Below are 19,905 nucleotides of genomic sequence, written 5' to 3' on the forward strand. Positions count from 1 at the left end.
GTGAGACCAAAGGAAGAGGAGATGTGGGGGGGACTGGGAGGAGGAGGGATGGGGAGGAAGCTATGGAGGTTTCATTGTGCTGATGAATAGCGGGATTCAGATGGTGGTAGGAGGTGGCCAAGCACAATAGTGAAAGTAAGCGCTGTGTTTCCAGTCTTCCTTCTGGTGAGGATCCTTTTACCCTCGCTCCTCTGTTGCCGCAGCAACACAGATCATGGGTTAGATCAGGTTTTAAGCACCACACTGGGCTCTGCAGGTCTTGTTTTAACCCAGTAAAAGAAAATGTATAATGGTGAAAATGATAATAAGTTGTTCTGTTTTCACTGCCAAAGCCACTTGGGATCTTTCTTCTGATCTTTCTTCTTCAGAAACATCCAGCATCTGACAATCAAGCTGCATCGTGGTAAATTTGGGATTTATTGTAACTTCAAGAACCAACTGATTTTGGCAACATCAGCATCAGCCATCCTTTTTCATCCGTTTCATTGGAGTTCTACATATTCTTCCGTATCTCTTTATTTAAAAAAAATGGACAGTTTTATTCCATGAGGTGGCACCTATGACAACCTTAAATACTACCCCAAATGTTATTTCTTTAAACTCTGTTCTTGTTAGCATTTTGTGCTACTGCTACGTCTTCTACTACTGCTGTAACTAGTACTGCTAATGAGCTACCACTGAGCTACTACTGGCAGGCCTACTACTACTGCTACCACTACTGCTACTACTAATCGTACTACTGCTACAACTGCTACTGCTACTACTAATCGTACTACTGCTACTACTGCTACTAGTGCTACTACAAATCACACTACTGCTACTGCTACAACAACTACTACTGCTACTAGTGCTACTACTGCTACCACTACTGCTACTACTAATCGTACTACTGCTACAACTGCTACTGCTACTACTAATCGTACTACTGCTACTAGTGCTACTACAAATCACACTACTGCTACTGCTACAACAACTACTACTATGCTACAACTACTACTGCTACTACAGCTACACCTTTTGACAGATTTGATCTCATTGAGATTTTAATTCATGTATTTTTTTTAGTCTACCCATCATTTGATACAATCGTAAAAATAATATTTCCGGCTTGTTGCCCTTTGCTTGCAGTTTTCTTATAAAGTTTGTCCCTTTGAGTAAAACATCAATTATTATTACCCTTGGCACTGTAAGCTGTATTAATACGACTTACGGCGGAGCTTTTGTATCGGAGCGCGTCAGATTTAGAAGGCGATCCTTCTATAGGGGTACGATGACTTTCAGCATTATGGAGAAATAAAATAAAATCTACAGAAATTAGGTCAGTATGTTTACATGCACAATTAAGGCGAGATGGAGCTTTATCTGACCGATCTGTACCTGTGAATCCGTTACGGTACGTAATATTAGGTGGTCCATCTTCTGGTTGACCTTTACGCCTCAAACCACAGATAAGTCTTCGGTTTAGCTGGTGGCAGAAATGGTGAACTGGAAACACCAACAGCTCTGATCATTTCATTCGTCCTGTATGTTTACATTTTACTCAGTTTGCTGCATTGCTCTGTGTGGACAACTTCCAGGTAAAAGCCCGGAGTGGTAACTGGAATGGTAACGCAGAGCATGGGTCAATACCAATCTAGTTTACCTTCAGTGGTATTGCACAGTCTCGTTAAAGGAAAGGAGCAGCTAAAAAAGCCCAACAAGCAGTTTTATGAACTACTCACTGACCCCAGTTCTAGAGGAATGTTTGCAAAAGAGAAGGGGAACGTCCCTCAAAACTCTAGAGGAGATTCCTGAACCCCAAAAGCACGTACTGCTGATGGTGGAACTGGGTGCTCCCATGTTGTCACTTTATGACTGTCTCTTGGAGGCCTTTGTATGCCCAGCATGTGTCCAAGATACATTTCCCTGAGGGGACAATAATGTGTATGGTATTGTTTTTTTCTTGCTGGTTTTTCTTTTTTTAATTCATTCTTTAATGGTGCAAAATGCGGTAAAAATCGAATTTTTACTCAGATTTTGACAGAAACAAATGACTGGTTTCCATTAGCGGGGTCCAGGGCGGTTTTGCGGTACCTTGACCTTTAGCGTGTGTCTATATTACCAGGAAGTTCTACACGCAGAGCATTGACAGGTAATTAATGGGGTCAGGATCATAGGCCAAGACCCTGCTCGGGGGTAGGTACTTCAGCGTGGTCCTGAAAGCTGCTGGGTTGGGTGTAGCTCGGGTGTTGACTCGGTAATGATTAGGTATGCTGGAAGCAGGAGACGGTGTTCAGCCCCCTCCATGTCCTCTCCCAGCCCATCATCATCACCAATGCTATGTGTACAAACACAGGAAACAGAAGCACAGCATCCAGCTCCTTCCATGTCCAGCTCCTTGTTCTAGTTTGGATCCTCTTAGTTCTTGTTGAAACTGTCAAATGATTAAACACTTACCGAAGTCCAGTGCAGACATGATGGCTGAAACAGAGGAGCAGGTCATCTTGTGAGTTTTACCTGGGCCTCCAGCTGATGGAAGCCCACTTAAGCCAACTAAAAAGGGCTTCTTAGAGCAAGCCACTCCTTCAGACTTCCATGCTGCATCATCTCTGTGAGGCCCTTTTTTTTGGAAGTTGTACCCATTTGCATTCAGGCCTCCCATAATAACATATGGAAACAATGGGGGCATAAAGCACAGTAATTGGGGCCCATGAAGCCTCTGGCGCTTTCTCGGGGCGTTGAAGAGACGGCCCCAGCCTTTCCTGCGCAAAGATAAACCCACTTTACTGGCAGTGTGGTGCGCTAGCCCGCACGCTGATGGCGCCCTGCTCGCGTTGCAGATGCTGTGGGGAAAAAAAAAAAACGGGATGTAGCTCATTTATGTTTCAAACAGGCAGTATCAGTGGGCAGCATGGCAGCGTTAATCACAGGCACATCGCAGATTACAGCTCTCTGACCCACTTTTCAGAGGGAGTTGATGTCGCCCGGCGCTGCACAAACCGCTCGTTGTGCTAGACGTTGCCACAAAGGCTTCTTTCTGCAGCCATGACACAGTTAAATGCGGTGAAGGTGATTCTACTGGACAGTGAATGGCAGTGTTGTCGAACTGCATGCACAGTGTTTACAACATCAGACGTGAAACAAAGGGGGGGTTTATCTGAAGGAACTGATGACCTCAGTGTCATATACTCACTCATCACTTTTACACCATTAAATGATGTTCTTGATGTTCCTTGTTCAACTTTTGTCTTATCAATGTTTATGACCAATAACGCAGGATGTTTCTCTCTCTTCCTTTTTTTTATGTCCCAGGCACTCCAGTCAAGCCCGGCCCCCCAGTAAAAATCTCGGAGGAAGGCGATGACGTTTTGGGGGACTACACTGTCGGTGAACAAGTGTGGGTCAATGGCGTCAAACCAGGAGTTATAGCCTACCTAGGGGAGACCCAGTTTGCCCCTGGACAGTGGGCAGGGGTGATCCTGAACGACCTAGTGGGCAAGAACGATGGCTCAGTGGGTGGCGTCCGCTACTTTGAGTGCCAGCCCCTTCAGGGCATCTTCACACGACCCTCAAAGCTCAACCGACAGCCGGTCGGAGAGGGCAGTGACAGCCATTCCACCGACTCAGCTCAAAACCAGACTCAGCAGAGCGCCGGCGGCGCCCCCACTGGTCAGCGGGTGGTAGTGCCACTCAGAGAGGGTCTATTAAACAGTGCTGTAAAAACAGGAAATGAGTCCGGGTCCAACTTATCGGATAGCGGTTCTGTTAAAAAAGGCGGCGATAAGGATCTTCGAGTTGGAGATCGAGTTTTGGTGAGTAATAATGTGCTTTTAATGGGCTGTTATGCAATTTCCTGTGGTTATTTGATGCCTTTCTGCAAAAACACGACACTTTGACAAAATAATGGAAGTAAAAGGTGGAAAATGATTCTAAGGTGAATATTCAGGCAGAATATCACAAAAAAGTTCACAAATGCACGAGAAAACAGTCCTCAGAGAAAGACTGGAGGGGATGTTTTTTAAATGAGCCATGGGTTTCGAGGACTTTCACTGTGTGGGAAAAATAAAGATGAAAACCAAACCGGGACACTTGGCTTTGATCGCTCGAATAGGTCTGCATCAAGACGTGACACTCAGCAGCTATATCCACATAAACATGGGATCACCTTAAAATAAATCAAATCAAAGCACCAATAACTAGTGCTGCCAAGCGATAAAAAAAAATTGAGCGATTGATTAATTAATTAGGATCTGTAATTAATTCATCTAATTAATCTCACCTAAAAAATTCTGAGAAAAGCCCTCAACTTGAGGTGTTTTCCTTTAAATTCATTACATTATTGTAGCAGATCAAAAGATTGATATATAACAACAAAAAAGTGGCTTTATAAAGTAATTTTTTTATTATTTTTTATTTTTGACTTGAAAAGATGCAATCCTAGCTGTTTACATCCACTTGGCAAGAACATTCGCCAGCCTCTCTGTCGCAGACGTGCGCATGCGTGGGCTGCTCTCCTCGAGTTTAGTTTAGAAGAGCGTTGCTGTGGCAGCATCTTTGCTGCTAACGTTAGCTGTGGCTGCGCTCGTGACCGCGTGCTTTGCGGTTATGTGGCTAAACTTGAGCTGCTTCGGTGGTGAGCAAAGTCCTTTACACAAAGAACACATATCACTCTACCTTTATCAACGGTGCCGTCGGGGCGTTTTGTAAATTCCCCATTCACTGGACCGACAACTTTCACATGCTCCAGAAACACGGATAAGATCCCACCACATTGAACTTTGACAGAGATCTGGACTCTGACTGGGTCATTCCAACGCTTTGAATCTGTTTTTTCCCCAGCTGTAGATTTGGGTTGTGAGTTTGGACTCAATACCCTGTTGCAGACCCAGTTTCATTAAAGCTTTGAGCTGTTGGACTGATGGCCCCAAAACTGGTATTCACGGTCCACTCATTTACTGCCAAGATCCCAGTTTTGTTCAGAATAAGTTTGAACCATCATCTGAACCAAATGGTGGTGTTGACATGGTGTTGAGTTGACATCAGTTCAGTTCAGATACAAAAAAGTCTGAACTGAACTGGTGTTGACATCGTGTTGTTTGGGTTGACATGGTGGTGTTTACATTGTGGTGTTGGTGTTGACATGTTGGTGTTGAGATGGTGCTGTTGTTTGTTGACATGGGTGTTGGTGTTGACATGGTGGTGTTGACATGGTGGTGTTGACATGGTGGTGTTGACATGGTGGTGTTGTCATGGTGGTGTTGACATGGTGGTGTTGCCATGGTGGTGTTGTCATGGTGGTGTTGACATGGTCGTGTTGTCATGGTGGTGTTGACATGGGTGTTGGTGTTGACATGGTGGTGTTGACATGGTGGTGTTGGTGTTGACATGGTGGTGTTGACATGGTGGTGTTGTCATGGTGGTGTTGTCATGGTGGTGTTGGTGTTGACATGGTGGTGTTGTCATGGTGGTGTTGTCATGGTGGTGTTGGTGTTGACATGGTGGTGTTGACATGGTGGTGGTGGTGTTGACATGGTGGTGTTGGTGTTGACATGGTGTTGGTGTTGACATGGTGGTGTTGGTGTTGACATGGTGGTGTTGACATGGTGGTGTTGGTGTTGGCATGGTGGTGTTGACATGGTGGTGTTGGTGTTGACATGGTGGTGTTGTCATGGTGGTGTTGGTGTTGACATGGTGGTGTTGGTGTTGACATGGTGGTGTTGACATGGTGGTGTTGGTGTTGTCATGGTGGTGTTGACATGGTGGTGTTGGTGTTGTCATGGTGGTGTTGACATGGTGGTGTTGGTGTTGTCATGGTGGTGTTGACATGGTGGTGTTGACATGGTGGTGTTGTCATGGTGGTGTTGGTGTTGACATGGTGGTGTTGGCATGGTGGTGTTGGTGTTGACATGGTGGTGTTGGTGTTGACATGGTGGTGTTGACATGGTGGTGTTGACATGGTGGTGTTGACATGGTGGTGTTGGTGTTGACATGGTGGTGTTGACATGGTGGTGTTGGTGTTGTCATGGTGGTGTTGACATGGTGGTGTTGGTGTTGACATGGTGGTGTTGACATGGTGGTGTTGGTGTTGACATGGTGGTGTTGGTGTTGACATGGTGGTGTTGACATGGTGGTGTTGGTGTTGACATGGTGGTGTTGTCATGGTGGTGTTGGTGTTGACATGGTGGTGTTGACATGGTGGTGTTGTCATGGTGGTGTTGGTGTTGACATGGTGGTGTTGGTGTTGACATGGTGGTGTTGGTGTTGACATGGTGGTGTTGGTGTTGTCATGGTGGTGTTGACATGGTGGTGTTGGTGTTGTCATGGTGGTGTTGACATGGTGGTGTTGACATGGTGGTGTTGTCATGGTGGTGTTGACATGGTGGTGTTGACATGGTGGTGTTGACATGGTGGTGTTGACATGGTGGTGTTGGTGTTGACATGGTGGTGTTGTCATGGTGGTGTTGACATGGTGGTGTTGTCATGGTGGTTTTGACATGGTGGTGTTGGTGTTGACATGGTGGTGTTGACATGGTTGTGTTGACATGGTGGTGTTGACATGGTGGTGTTGGTGTTGACATGGTGGTGTTGTCATGGTGGTGTTGACATGGTGGTGTTGTCATGGTGGTTTTGACATGGTGGTGTTGACATGGTGGTGTTGACATGGTGGTGTTGGTGTTGACATGGTGGTGTTGACATGGTTGTGTTGACATGGTGGTGTTGACATGGTGGTGTTGGTGTTGACATGGTGGTGTTGACATGGTGGTGTTGTCATGGTGGTGTTGACATGGTGGTGTTGGTGTTGACATGGTGGTGTTGTCATGGTGGTGTTGACATGGTGGTTTTGGTGTTGACATGGTGGTGTTGTCATGGTGGTGTTGACATGGTGGTGTTGGTGTTGACATGGTGGTGTTGACATGGTGGTGTTGTAATGGTGGTTTTGACATGGTGGTGTTGTCATGGTGGTGTTGACATGGTGGTGTTGGTGTTGACATGGTGGTGTTGTCATGGTGGTGTTGACATGGTGGTGTTGGTGTTGACATGGTGGTGTTGTCATGGTGGTGTTGACATGGTGGTGTTGTCATGGTGGTGTTGACATGGTGGTGTTGTCATGGTGGTGTTGACATGGTGGTGTTTTCATGGTGGTGTTGACATGGTGGTGTTGACATGGTGGTGTTGTCATGGTGGTGTTGACATGGTGGTGTTGACATGGTGGTGTTGTCATGGTGGTGTTGTCATGGTGGTGTTGGTGTTGACATGGTGGTGGTGGTGGTGTTGACATGGTGGTGTTGGTGTTGACATGGTGGTGTTGACATGGTGGTGTTGGTGTTGTCATGGTGGTGTTGACATGGTGGTGTTGTCATGGTGGTGTTGACATGGTGGTGTTGACATGGGTGTTGGTGTTGACATGGTGGTGTTGGTGTTGACATGGTGGTGTTGACATGGTGGTGTTGTCATGGTGGTGTTGTCATGGTGGTGTTGGTGTTGACATGGTGGTGTTGACATGGTGGTGTTGGTGTTGACATGGTGGTGTTGACATGGTGGTGTTGGTGTTGTCATGGTGGTGTTGACATGGTGGTGTTGTCATGGTGGTTTTGACATGGTGGTGTTGTCATGGTGGTGTTGACATGGTGGTGTTGGTGTTGACATGGTGGTGTTGTCATGGTGGTGTTGACATGGTGGTGTTGGTGTTGACATGGTGGTGTTGTCATGGTGGTGTTGACATGGTGGTGTTGTCATGGTGGTGTTGACATGGTGGTGTTGGTGTTGTCATGGTGGTGTTGACATGGTGGTGTTGTCATGGTGGTGTTGACATGGTGGTGTTGGTGTTGTCATGGTGGTGTTGACATGGTGGTGTTGTCATGGTGGTGTTGACATGGTGGTGTTGGTGTTGACATGGTGGTGTTGTCATGGTGGTGTTGACATGGTGGTGTTGGTGTTGACATGGTGGTGTTGTCATGGTGGTGTTGACATGGTGGTGTTGTCATGGTGGTGTTGACATGGTGGTGTTGTCATGGTGGTGTTGACATGGTGGTGTTTTCATGGTGGTGTTGACATGGTGGTGTTGACATGGTGGTGTTGTCATGGTGGTGTTGACATGGTGGTGTTGACATGGTGGTGTTGTCATGGTGGTGTTGTCATGGTGGTGTTGGTGTTGACATGGTGGTGGTGGTGGTGTTGACATGGTGGTGTTGGTGTTGACATGGTGGTGTTGACATGGTGGTGTTGGTGTTGTCATGGTGGTGTTGACATGGTGGTGTTGTCATGGTGGTGTTGACATGGTGGTGTTGACATGGGTGTTGGTGTTGACATGGTGGTGTTGGTGTTGACATGGTGGTGTTGACATGGTGGTGTTGTCATGGTGGTGTTGTCATGGTGGTGTTGGTGTTGACATGGTGGTGTTGACATGGTGGTGGTGGTGTTGACATGGTGGTGTTGGTGTTGACATGGTGGTGTTGACATGGTGGTGTTGGTGTTGTCATGGTGGTGTTGACATGGTGGTGTTGGTGTTGACATGGTGGTGTTGTCATGGTGGTGTTGACATGGTGGTGTTGGTGTTGACATGGTGGTGTTGTCATGGTGGTGTTGACATGGTGGTGTTGTCATGGTGGTGTTGACATGGTGGTGTTGGTGTTGTCATGGTGGTGTTGACATGGTGGTGTTGTCATGGTGGTGTTGACATGGTGGTGTTGGTGTTGTCATGGTGGTGTTGTCATGGTGGTGTTGACATGGTGGTGTTGACATGGTGGTGTTGTCATGGTGGTGTTGACATGGTGGTGTTGTCATGGTGGTGTTGTCATGGTGGTGTTGTCATGGTGGTGTTGACATGGTGGTGTTGTCATGGTGGTGTTGTCATGGTGGTGTTGGTGTTGACATGGTGGTGTTGACATGGTGGTGGTGGTGTTGACATGGTGGTGTTGGTGTTGACATGGTGGTGTTGACATGGTGGTGTTGACATGGTGGTGTTGACATGGGTGTTGGTGTTGACATGGTGGTGTTGGTGTTGTCATGGTGGTGTTGACATGGTGGTGTTGACATGGTGGTGTTGACATGGGTGTTGGTGTTGACATGGTGGTGTTGGTGTTGACATGGTGGTGTTGACATGGTGGTGTTGACATGGTGGTGTTGACATGGGTGTTGGTGTTGACATGGTGGTGTTGACCTGGGGCCTGTACTACGAAGCGGGATTTGGGGTTAGCGAGGTAACTTCAGGTTTAACCCTGGGTTTTCAGGACTACGACGGTGGTTCACTTCTTACCGGGGTACATCGCCATGGTAACTTATGCTGAACAGCTAACCTGCTCCGGAGCAGGTTATGTTCGAGATACAGATCGCCGGGTATAAAAGCACCGCCCACTGACCAATCAGCTCTCTTGGAAAATGGCATGCCCTTTCGAAGAGAATCCAGTGGAGCTCGGTGCGCGGATCGTGAGAGGCACCCTCCGATCTTCTTCTTGTCATTTTTTTTTCTGTTTGCTGCAAGTAATGTCAATGCTATTTCATTGTGCTTTTGTATACTGATATCATCCTAAAACAGAGAGTGATAGAAACACTAAAGCCTTGTACTTGTTGTACTTCTAAGATATGAAAGTGAGCCTACTTACCGCTTTGAATTATGTTTTTATATTTATTTTTTATTTGCTCCCATGTGCGTTTCAGCTGAAGGAATGAGGCTACAATTGTCATACACGCCATACGAAGACATCTAAGCAACACATGCATTTAACAGAATAGACAACTGTAATTATAGTCAGATCTACTTATGCCCTAATGATGGGGCAGTGATGTTTATATCCCTATGAACTTACGCATTTATACAGTCAGCAATCTTTTGCCAGCTGTCTTTCCTGCATTTTGCAGCTGCAACTGTGTTGCTTTTTGCCTGTATTATATGCCTATACTCATCATATTTCCGTAAAATTATTGTTTGCTCTTCGCTACTGAAATAAGCGGCTCTGACAGCGGACTTCTCCATGCTTGCGATTGGTCATGCGCTGAAAACACCGCCCCTTTTATGTGCACGCGCTCATATCCAGATTGGAGAAACCTGGGTTGATATACCAAGTTGATAACCACCGTCGTGTGACCGCTTAGCGTGATTGCAATTGTCCGGGTTAGTGAATCTGGATAAGGAAAATATATCCTGGGTATGTTGAACTTGCTTCGTAGTACAGGCCCCTGGTGGTGTTGACATGGGTGTTGGTGTTGACATGGTGGTGTTGACATGGTGGTGTTGGTGTTGACATGGTGGTGTTGTCATGGTGGTGTTGACATGGTGGTGTTGACATGGTGGTGTTGTCATGGTGGTGTTGACATGGTGGTGTTGACATGGTGGTGTTGGTGTTGACATGGTGGTGTTGGTGTTGACATGGTGGCGTTGACATGGTGGTGTTGGTGTTGGTGTTGACATGGTGGTGTTGGTGTTGGCATGGTGGCGTTGACATGGTGGTGTTGGTGTTGACATGGTGGTGTTGTCATGGTGGTGTTGACATGGTGGTGTTGACATGGTGGTGTTGGTGTTGACATGGTGGCGTTGTCATGGTGGTGTTGACATGGTGGTGTTGGTGTTGACATGGTGGTGTTGTCATGGTGGTGTTGACATGGTGGTGTTGACATGGTGGTGTTGGTGTTGACATGGTGGCGTTGTCATGGTGGTGTTGACATGGTGGTGTTGACATGGTGGTGTTGGTGTTGACATGGTGGTGTTGACATGGTGGTGTTGACATGGTGGTGTTGGTGTTGACATGGTGGTGTTGGTGTTGACATGGTGGTGTTGACATGGTGGTGTTGACATGGTGGTGTTGACATGGTGGTGTTGGTGTTGACATGGTGGTGTTGGTGTTGACATGGTGGTGTTAACATGGTGGTGTTGACATGGTGGTGTTGATCTTTGTCCCAGAAGTCTTGTTGCTTGTTCAGATTCAACTTCCCTCACTTAAGCTTGTTTGTGTTTTTTTTTTAGAGAAACAGAAGCTCCTGGAAACGTTTCCAAGGTGTTCATAGTTCATAGTCAAGTTTAGTTTCCTTGTGTTCGTGCAGGGTTTCTTTCTTTCCTTTCTTTGCTTTTTCTCAGCCTGGTGTGGACCTGACAGGGTTTACACGTCTGTGAAGAGCAAATGTCCTCTCACATCTTCTCGAGGTTCTGTGGCGTTTAACTGATCGGTCCTGAACACAGATCTCTACCGTGCACCTGTATTTGTCCACCTTGTTACCCTGAAGAGTTTTAACGTTAGTTTCACGGATGTTTGGAAATGTCAGATGGTCCTGGTGAGAGTTTCTCTCCTTATATTTATAGATAATTAAAGTCCCTGTGTTTTCATTTAGATTTGGGGACTTGATTTGATGGAAAACAACATGACGTGTTGTTTACCATTTCACAGTAAAAGATAAGTTGCTGCAGTGTAATGTGATGCAACACAGAAGCTTCACCGTCATCCATCCTTACTGCACCTCCACCCTTCCGCCTCGTCGCAGCTCGTCCAAGTGTTATTGGTCAGCAGAGGACAACTTCCCGTCTCTGTCCTGGAGTCCTGGCGGTGCTTGCCAGCTCTGCGTGGCATCATTGACCCGAGTCTCAAAGCTCTGCACTTACGCATCGGGCTGGGCGGAGCTGGAAAAGGGAGCTCCACAAGCCTCCACCCTAGTCAATATTTCACATCACTCTGGATTACTTTCAGCACTTAAAGGGAGCGAGCGCTGCTGACACATCGATCAGGGAAGCCATCTATCTGCTAAGCCTCTCCAGTGTAATCCATCTCACTGCGGCGGCCGGGACGCACGCCGCCCGGTCGTCTCACAGCCCTCGCTCCTGAAGCACTGACATCACCATCATGTGACACACACGTTACACATCGGGGACACAAACGGAGGACTCTCTTCTCTCGGTTCGGTGTTGAGTTGTATGACAGCGGTGACTGATGTGGGGGCGTGAACTACCTTGGGCCCCTGAGCAAGGCCTTAACCCTAATTGCTCCATGGTGTGTGTGTCTCAGATGTAAGTGGCTTTGGATAAAAGCGCCTGCTAAATGACAGTAGTAGTAGTGTTCGGCAGTTAGATGCGCCCTGTCATTCTCTGGGTGAGGGATTAATGAGCCAGACCTTGGTGAGCTGCTGACAAACTCCATGATGGGGCCGTGGTGACGTCCTAACAGGGCATAAGAGAGAGACATCCCGCAGCCTCGCTGACAGAGACCATCTGACTTTTAATGGCTGGTGACGCCGCAACGCTTCCTGTTTGGCTTCGGCAGTTTCACAGAAGCACGAGCGGGTTCAAAAGTGGAAAATATCCCTATAAACAGTCCCAGAACCAACCCAACTACATCTTTATGTGCAAACTGGACACACTTCTGAAGAATATCAATCTGCACAAAATGTCCTGGTTTTTAAACGTATGTTTAGTATGAAATGTTGCAGATGTGGTTGGAACGTCTGGAATCTGCCTGCAAACGTGCTGCCTGGACAACAGAAAGGTTGCTCCACGTTAGCCGACGTGCACGTGAAGACTGGAGCAGCGTCTTCAAGTGTCGCTGGATCTGGAGGAAGTGGGCCGTCTCTCCAGGCCCAGGAGCGTCGGCGTGCCGGGCATGTGGTCACCATGTGTGAAACACATTCAGCAGCTGGAAGTCAGTGCCGTGGCACAAGTGGACTTTAGTTTAACCTCTTAACAGGAAATTCTTATTCTTCTTTCAAAGCAGCAGAGCTGAGCAGTGAAAAGTCCCGGGTATATGTTTGCAGAGGTTCAATATTTCTCCGGGAAAAAATCACGTTAACTCACTCACTGAAAATGAAAAACAGCACGTCTGTGATGTAAAGCAGCTCACTGGAGGTTTTCATGTCAAGACATCAGTTTGAATTCAGGGGAAGTAATGTGTGATTGCTTTGAGGAAATCTGGTGGGTTTACTTTTCAACAATAGTATTAATGTATTAAAGGTGATTCCTTCAACCCAGATGTTCACCTGACAAGGATTTATTAAAGGTGACAGAAGGTCTCCTTTAAGCTCGCCTGGCCGACCTCAGAAAACTCTTCCTTCATGACACAAAAAATACTTTGGTTCTTCTGGATTCAACTTGGAGGTCCCGGCAACGGTACCAATGGTTGAACAGGCATCAAACATTTAGAGAAACTAAATATTTTACGTGGGTGGAGCGACAACCAGATCAGAGTCCAAACCATAAATGTTTATCGGGTCAGGGTTGGATCAACATGTTTATCTGTAAAAACACATTGAGTGTGTTATCAGCAATTCTGAAACCATCTTGCTTGTTTTGAATAGTGGCTTTTGGAAGATCCGGCATAAGTAAATGCATAAATCAGCCTCGTTTTGATTGGTTTGGTTGATTTTGTACTGGTCGAAATGTGAGGTACCAAGAGGCTGGTGGCCCTGCCGGCCATACTGGGCTTCTTTAAGGTAACATCCATATAAGTTTCATTAGTTACTGTTACTACTAATGTCAGGAAAGACGGTCCAGAGTAACGTTGGACTCTCCGCCCGGCCGTCTACTTCTGTGCTTTACGGATGTGTGTCACACAACAGCTCAGCTTCAGGGAATCATGGAAGACGTGGCTAGAACAACGTTTTGTAAACGGGACTTAACCCTCAGCAGGCCAACGTGCTCTGTCAAGACTCCGAGATCCACGTCTAGCAGTTTCTGCCCGACCGATCACTAGAACCTGCTGAGTCAGCGGGGGACACAAGGAGCATATTTTGGCTCAACAGTTCTGGCACATGTTTCCCAGCATGGAAAAACGTTCGGTGCGTTTACCCAACAGGCCGAGCTGGCAGGGCCTGCATCAGAGCGAGGACGAGTTCATCGTCTGGCCACGCAACACTTTCCTTCGTTGTTGCTCTCCGTCACCGCGGTGACCATGTCTGAGGGGTTTTCTGCAGAAAGATCTGTTTCTGCTACTTGATGACTTTTACATGCAAAAAAGTTCAATCCTAAAAGCTACGAGGAGTCTGTGTTTTCCTCAAATAAATGAAGCGAGAGTGGGATCACCCTGTACTGGACGTCCTCTTGGTCGTCCTTGCTGCTTGCTGTGAGCAGACGGCGTGGTCACATAATCAATGGATGTCTGTGTGGTTTAGTATCCTGTAAGTGGGGGGGGTGATTACTCAGCCTTTAACTTTCCGTTCTCAGGTCGGAGGCTCAAAAATGGGAGTAATTCGTTATATGGGAGAAACAGACTTCGCCAAGGGGGAGTGGTGTGGAGTGGAGCTGGATGAGCCCCTGGGGAAGAACGATGGCGCAGTAGCTGGTACAAGGTACACACACACACACACACACACACACACACACACACACACACACACACACACACACACACACACACACACACACACACACACACACATGCTTCCAGCCCCTGGGATTCCTGTGTTAGTTTTTTTTCCCTAAAAGGAACTTGAGGGAAGGATGTGGATCCATCTGTTCAGCTGCATGTCGCTCCGACTGACCCCAGATCTGCTCTGATCTGTTTAGCTTCAGTATTTATCCCATTGTTTCTCCCATCTATGACTTTATGTTTAGACTGCAGAGACGTGCGCATCCGTCCAGCGCACGTCTTCTCCTGCAGAAGAGACCCAGACCAGACCAGAACCAGAACAGGCCAGAACATCAGTGAAACAGTGAATAACAATAATAAAAAAGTGTGATGATAAAATACAATTTGCAGCAATATTGTACAGTTTTATAATAATATTAATAATAATAATAATAATAATAATAATAATAATAATATAATAGTGATATGATAGTAACAATAATAATAATAGTAATAATATAATAATAATGTATTAATAATAATTATAAATGTATGAGATGGGGGAACATAGTCAAATTGCACTGTAGCAGGCATTTGCGAACGCATTGCTGCTGTGTGATGTAAACGCTTCTGCCAAAGTCTTAAGATCCTTCAAATGTAAATATTTGAACTCCAGTAATTTGTTTGCAGATAATTGATAACACAATTGGTTTGGTGTCAAACCTGGGAGGCTGCAACAGAGCTGTCCTCCTCTGTCCTTTCAGTCTTCATTTACGTCAGTTCTTCCACTCTGTCCTCATGACCCACTGGCCTGCATGTGGTAGACGTTTCCCAACACACCTGAGTCCCCATCAGGGCGTCACCAAGGTCTGCACAAGACTAACCCTAACCCTCAGTTGAGCTGAGTGTGTTAGAGCAGGGAAACATCTACATTGTGATGCTGACTACGTTGTTCTTTATCTCAGCAAGACAATATTGAAGTGTCTACAGGATTCATAATCGTTAACAGTTGGGCAAATGGAGATGGCTTTTTTTTGTTGTTGATTTGCTTATTTTTCTTGAGATCTGGCAACCCTGGTCCCTCCTTACATTCCACCTCACGTCGAGAAAACTGAATAACTCAAAAAAACAAGCTCACTGGGGCAGTAATGCGTTATAAAAGCGCTGTATGAAACCTACGTATTATTATTATGATTATGATTATTATGATTATACTGTTTTGAGTGTCTGGCTTCAGATCGTGCCAAAGCTTCAAGTCCAGCTCCTTATGTTCAATGTTGTACTTGCTAAAAGACGGCAGCAGATACACGTCGTGGACCATCATCCTGCAACGTTTCTAAACCCTGCAAAGATCTCTGCACCGGAGGAGCTTACGTAGTAAAGACCGGTGGGGAGGAGTTGTGTTCGTGGCATTTACTAATGCAAAATACCATGAAAACTCTTAAAAGCCTGTCATATTTCATTTAAGGTGCTTGCATGTCTTCATAGTACAACTATGACTGGCATACCACCAACCCCACCCCTGTCTTAATGCGGTTATTGCTTACTCTGATTATGCTCTTAATTAGATAAACATTCCTATTTACATGGCAGTTTCTTAACCGGAGTACTGTACTGCTTTACTCCAGACACAGCAAACTACCACCTCATACCACAAGGTGGTGCTAGTGCACCACTGCGGCGTTAACGGTGACAGAGCAAACTACCACCCCATACCACTAGTGGGTGCTAGCTAATTTGCTCACTGCCACTTTGTCAAAGAAAGAGATTGTTCAAATAAGATAAAAGAAGAAAGCAACAAAGATGAGACAAACTGCGATGATGACATCAACGTTAGGAGCTGAGATGGTTGTTGTATTTGCTAACATGGTAAGGGTGGCCATGACTGGGAGGAGACAACACGGACGCCAGGGGGACACGGAGACAACGGAATAACGGCATCTCCAGCACGTCCAATCAACGACCCGCAGCAGGAAAATGTTCAATAGAGTTCCTAGAAATCCTTGTCCCTGGTAATAGAGTAAAAGTACCACAATGATGAAAAACACCCCTGTGTTACCAAGGCAACCACGTTCTTGCACAGCTGACCAGTCAGAGCAGGGATTGTACTAGGGCTGTGCGATTAATCGATTTTAAATCTAAATCGGATTTATTAATCAAGACGATTTAAAAAAAAAAAAGGAAAATCGGAAAATCGATTTTCCTTTCTTGCAGCTGTCTGCATTACAGACAGAGCTAGTCTAGTCATCTTTGTTTGGTCAAGAAAATTGTAAATGTTGTCACTTTACTAAACTCAAGGAGGATTTACAGTATCTTTCAATTGCACTTAATTCCCAATAGGGAAATTTGTTTGCTATTTTTCTTTAAAAATAAAGATAAAATATTTGAAACAATTTATTCCATTGTCTTTTGTAGTTTTACCAAAAAATCGAAATTGAAATCGAAAATCGGGTTTTCAGAGAAAAAAAACTGGATTTTATTTTTGTCCAAAATCGCCCAGCCCTAGGTTGTACGAACATTTGAGGAGACATCTTGCTTTCACAACATGCTTAGATGGACAGGGTGTTCCTTAACTTTTTTAGGTAAAAGAAAGAAAAACTAGCAGCTGTCATTGATGTAGACAACTTGAAGTAGAGGAAGGAGAGGAGCAAGAAGCTCTGTTATGAATCACAAATGGTCATTTTGTTCTGTAAAGTGACAGAAAAGTGTCTAAAATATGTTTTAGATGCAGGACGCATGTGAAGACGGGTGTGGTTCCAGAGGTGGTCACCTGCTACCTCTGCAGCCGTAGGAGTCTCCTCCTGCTGGTCGTCATAGTGACAACAAGTTTATATGGTAGGACAGCAGGTTGTTGTGACGCAGCTCCCTTCTGTCATCCTGCAGGTACTTCCAGTGTCTCCAAAAGTTCGGCCTCTTCGCTCCGATCCACAAGGTGATCCGGATCGGCTTCCCCTCCACCAGCCCCGCCAAGGCCAAGAAGAGCAAGAGGGTCGCCATGGGGGTGTCCTCTCTAGCCCACAGCCCCAGCAGCTCCTCCATCAGTTCAGTCAGCTCGGTGGCCTCATCCGTGGGTGGACGACCGAGCCGAGCTGGACTTGTAAGACGGCTGCAGTGCTTCAGACTCACAATGAGAGCAGAGGGGCTGTCCGTGCACGGCGCGGCGCGCCGCTCAAAGGGATCGTTTGACACTGAGGGGGAGATGTTTGATTTGCTTTCTTGCAGAGGGTTTGATGAGCAGGCTTGTCTGAAGTGACGCAGAGTTTCGTCAGCAAACAAATGAGCAGGGCGTTTGCGTTTGGGCGGAGCCAGACTTACTGTCATCCATCTGAATGCAAACCTGAGCTGCCTGGAAGTGGTCAAGAGACATTCATGGTCCAGACAGGAGGGCGACAAGGATCCTTTCATCTGATTGTTTGCAAGAAAACAAATGAGAATATTTCCCAAATGTTTTTTTTACAGTGAATAAGTAAACTATATTAGCACGTTGCTTCACGGTGTAATCGTTCATAAGTCCATTTCAAAACACCACTCACTCAAAAGTTTAGCAGTCAAACAGTCGGACTCACTTTTTACGTGTTCTGTTTTTGCGTGACAAAGAAACCGCAGCTCGTCTCAAACCCTTAAGAAACGCTTGGCGACAAAGCGACCCAAACGGGACAAACGGGGGCATCTCAGATTGATTCAGCTTCTGGTTCGGGGCCAGCGCTTGGATGCAGAGCGCTCCCTTTTACTTCCCCTAATTGCTGGCAGCGGTGTCAGACAGCGCTGAAAGCAGGCTTTGTGAATTGTCTGACCGACTGCACTGAAATCTCTGCTGCACAAAGACGTAGTTTATTTATTTATTTATTGTTAGTCTGTAAGCAGCGAGAGGTTGTTCCTGATGTATGAGGCAGGTTGTCAGAGCAGAAGTTGGTGCTTGCATGAAGAGCTAAGACCTGGCTTGTTAGCGCTGTGTCCTTGCAGGAGAGTCCAGCAGTGAAGCCTCCGTGAAAAAGTCACACCTGAATTAGTTTTGTCTCGTTATTGATTTTTTTTAAATCTTCATTTTCTGAATTTGGCTCTCAGTTCACTCTTATTTTTATCAAAAGCTCTTTCTTCCTTTTCCTGTTTTAAACGGAAGCTGTAGAAAAGAAATGATGGTTTCCTTGGAAACCTTTCAAAGAGCACCACCTAGTGGTCGGACAGAATATTACACCGTGCAGCAGAGATGCTTCCGTTGACGATGTTGAAGGTGTAGATATTATTCAAGCAATCAAGTTAAGATAAAGAAACATGCAGTTGTCTTTTTAAACTATATCTCAGTGGTTTTTAATGTCTTGTTGAAGCTGAGATCAGAGCAGAAGGCTGGCAAAAGCTTGTAGAGCTTTTCCTCTTCCCACATGTCAATCATATTTCATTATCTTGTCACTTCCAGCTGACGGAGACGTCTTCGCGCTACGCCCGAAAGATCTCGGGCACCACTGCGCTGCAGGAAGCCCTGAAGGAGAAGCAGCAGCACATCGAGCAGCTTCTGGCCGAGAGGGACCTGGAGCGAGCTGAGGTGGCCAAGGCCAACAGCCACATCTGTGAGGTGGAGAAGGAACTGAGCGTTCTCAAGACGCAGCACGTGCAGGTACGAGAGCGCAAAGAGGGTCGGCCCGTGCCGGCCCCCGTTGGTGCGTCGTGGAACACAAACAATCATCTGCTGTCTGTTTCCAGTACATCTCCGAGAACGAGAGCACGCTCCAGCAGGTCAAAGCCATGCTGGCCGGCACGCAGAAAGACAAGCTGGAACTGGCCAATCAGCTGGAAGAGGAGAAGAGGTGATCTTGCTCGAACATCACATGTTGCTGAGATCAGAATGAGGCTAACCGCAGGGGCTCCTTTGTCACGGTGGATTTTGTTTGAGATGAAGCCTGGAGCCGGTCCAGTTGAGGGTTTCGCCCTGCCTGAAGGGTCTCGAGACGGGTTTTATTTTCAAAGGATTAGTTAGATATGCTGGGAAACGGTTACCGAAGAGAGGATCAAGATGGGCCGATCTTAGCTTGGCATGAAGTCCAGAGGCGGTGGAAAACAGCTCGACTGGCTGGATTCCTGTCAGCTGTGGTCATGTCTCTGCTTAAGCAGAGCTTCTGCTCAGATGCACGAGCCTCGTCCATCTCTGTTACTAGCGTCAGCGGAGCGTAACACTGCAGTCAGACTGGACCGGCTTCAAGGCCACGGCCCATCACAGATAGGTTCATACAGGACCAGGCTGCAGACTAAAAAAAAACCCTTCAGATTTACTGGATTCATTCGTCATGAAATGTGTCTTCATATAAGTCACAATTATAAACACACTCAATGTGTTAAAGTTGATAAAAAGAACAAAACAGTTATAACTTCTTGTGTCTTCGTGGAACGCAGCCGTTCTGCATCCGCAGTGCTGCAGGAAAGTGCTGGATCCTTGAGCTCCATCTCTGTGCCCGTCCTGGATAGCGCTGAGGAATGTTTGACCTATTACACGTTTGTGGGGACGTCTGGTGTGACGGGAGACACAGCTCTCTTCGAGGGGGTTGAACTCTGGGTTCGTTGTTCAGATCGATGGCTCTAGTGTCTTCAGGTTCTCTGTCTTGGGAGGCTTGAATCACATCAGTGGATCATTCTCACAAACAAGTTTCTGATTCCAGTTAAAGTTTGCTTCACT

The 19,905-nt window shown here is 46.4% G+C and overlaps 1 protein-coding gene across 2 annotated transcripts in view; it reads left to right on the plus strand.

The window, feature by feature from the left end:
• The window catches only part of clip2 (CAP-GLY domain containing linker protein 2), a 48,065-nt gene that overhangs the window by 11,899 nt on the left and 16,261 nt on the right, over positions 1 to 19,905 (plus strand). For both annotated transcript variants that reach the window (XM_061740285.1, XM_061740286.1), the window contains exons 3-7: positions 3,292 to 3,791; positions 14,117 to 14,241; positions 17,124 to 17,337; positions 18,655 to 18,852; positions 18,939 to 19,042. In XM_061740285.1, coding sequence (XP_061596269.1) covers positions 3,292 to 3,791; positions 14,117 to 14,241; positions 17,124 to 17,337; positions 18,655 to 18,852; positions 18,939 to 19,042 — 1,141 coding nt within the window. The remainder of the gene's footprint in view (positions 1 to 3,291; positions 3,792 to 14,116; positions 14,242 to 17,123; positions 17,338 to 18,654; positions 18,853 to 18,938; positions 19,043 to 19,905) is intronic.

Source organism: Cololabis saira, chromosome 14 (genome assembly GCF_033807715.1).
Source record: "Cololabis saira isolate AMF1-May2022 chromosome 14, fColSai1.1, whole genome shotgun sequence".
Taxonomy (NCBI): Eukaryota; Metazoa; Chordata; class Actinopteri; order Beloniformes; family Belonidae; genus Cololabis; species Cololabis saira.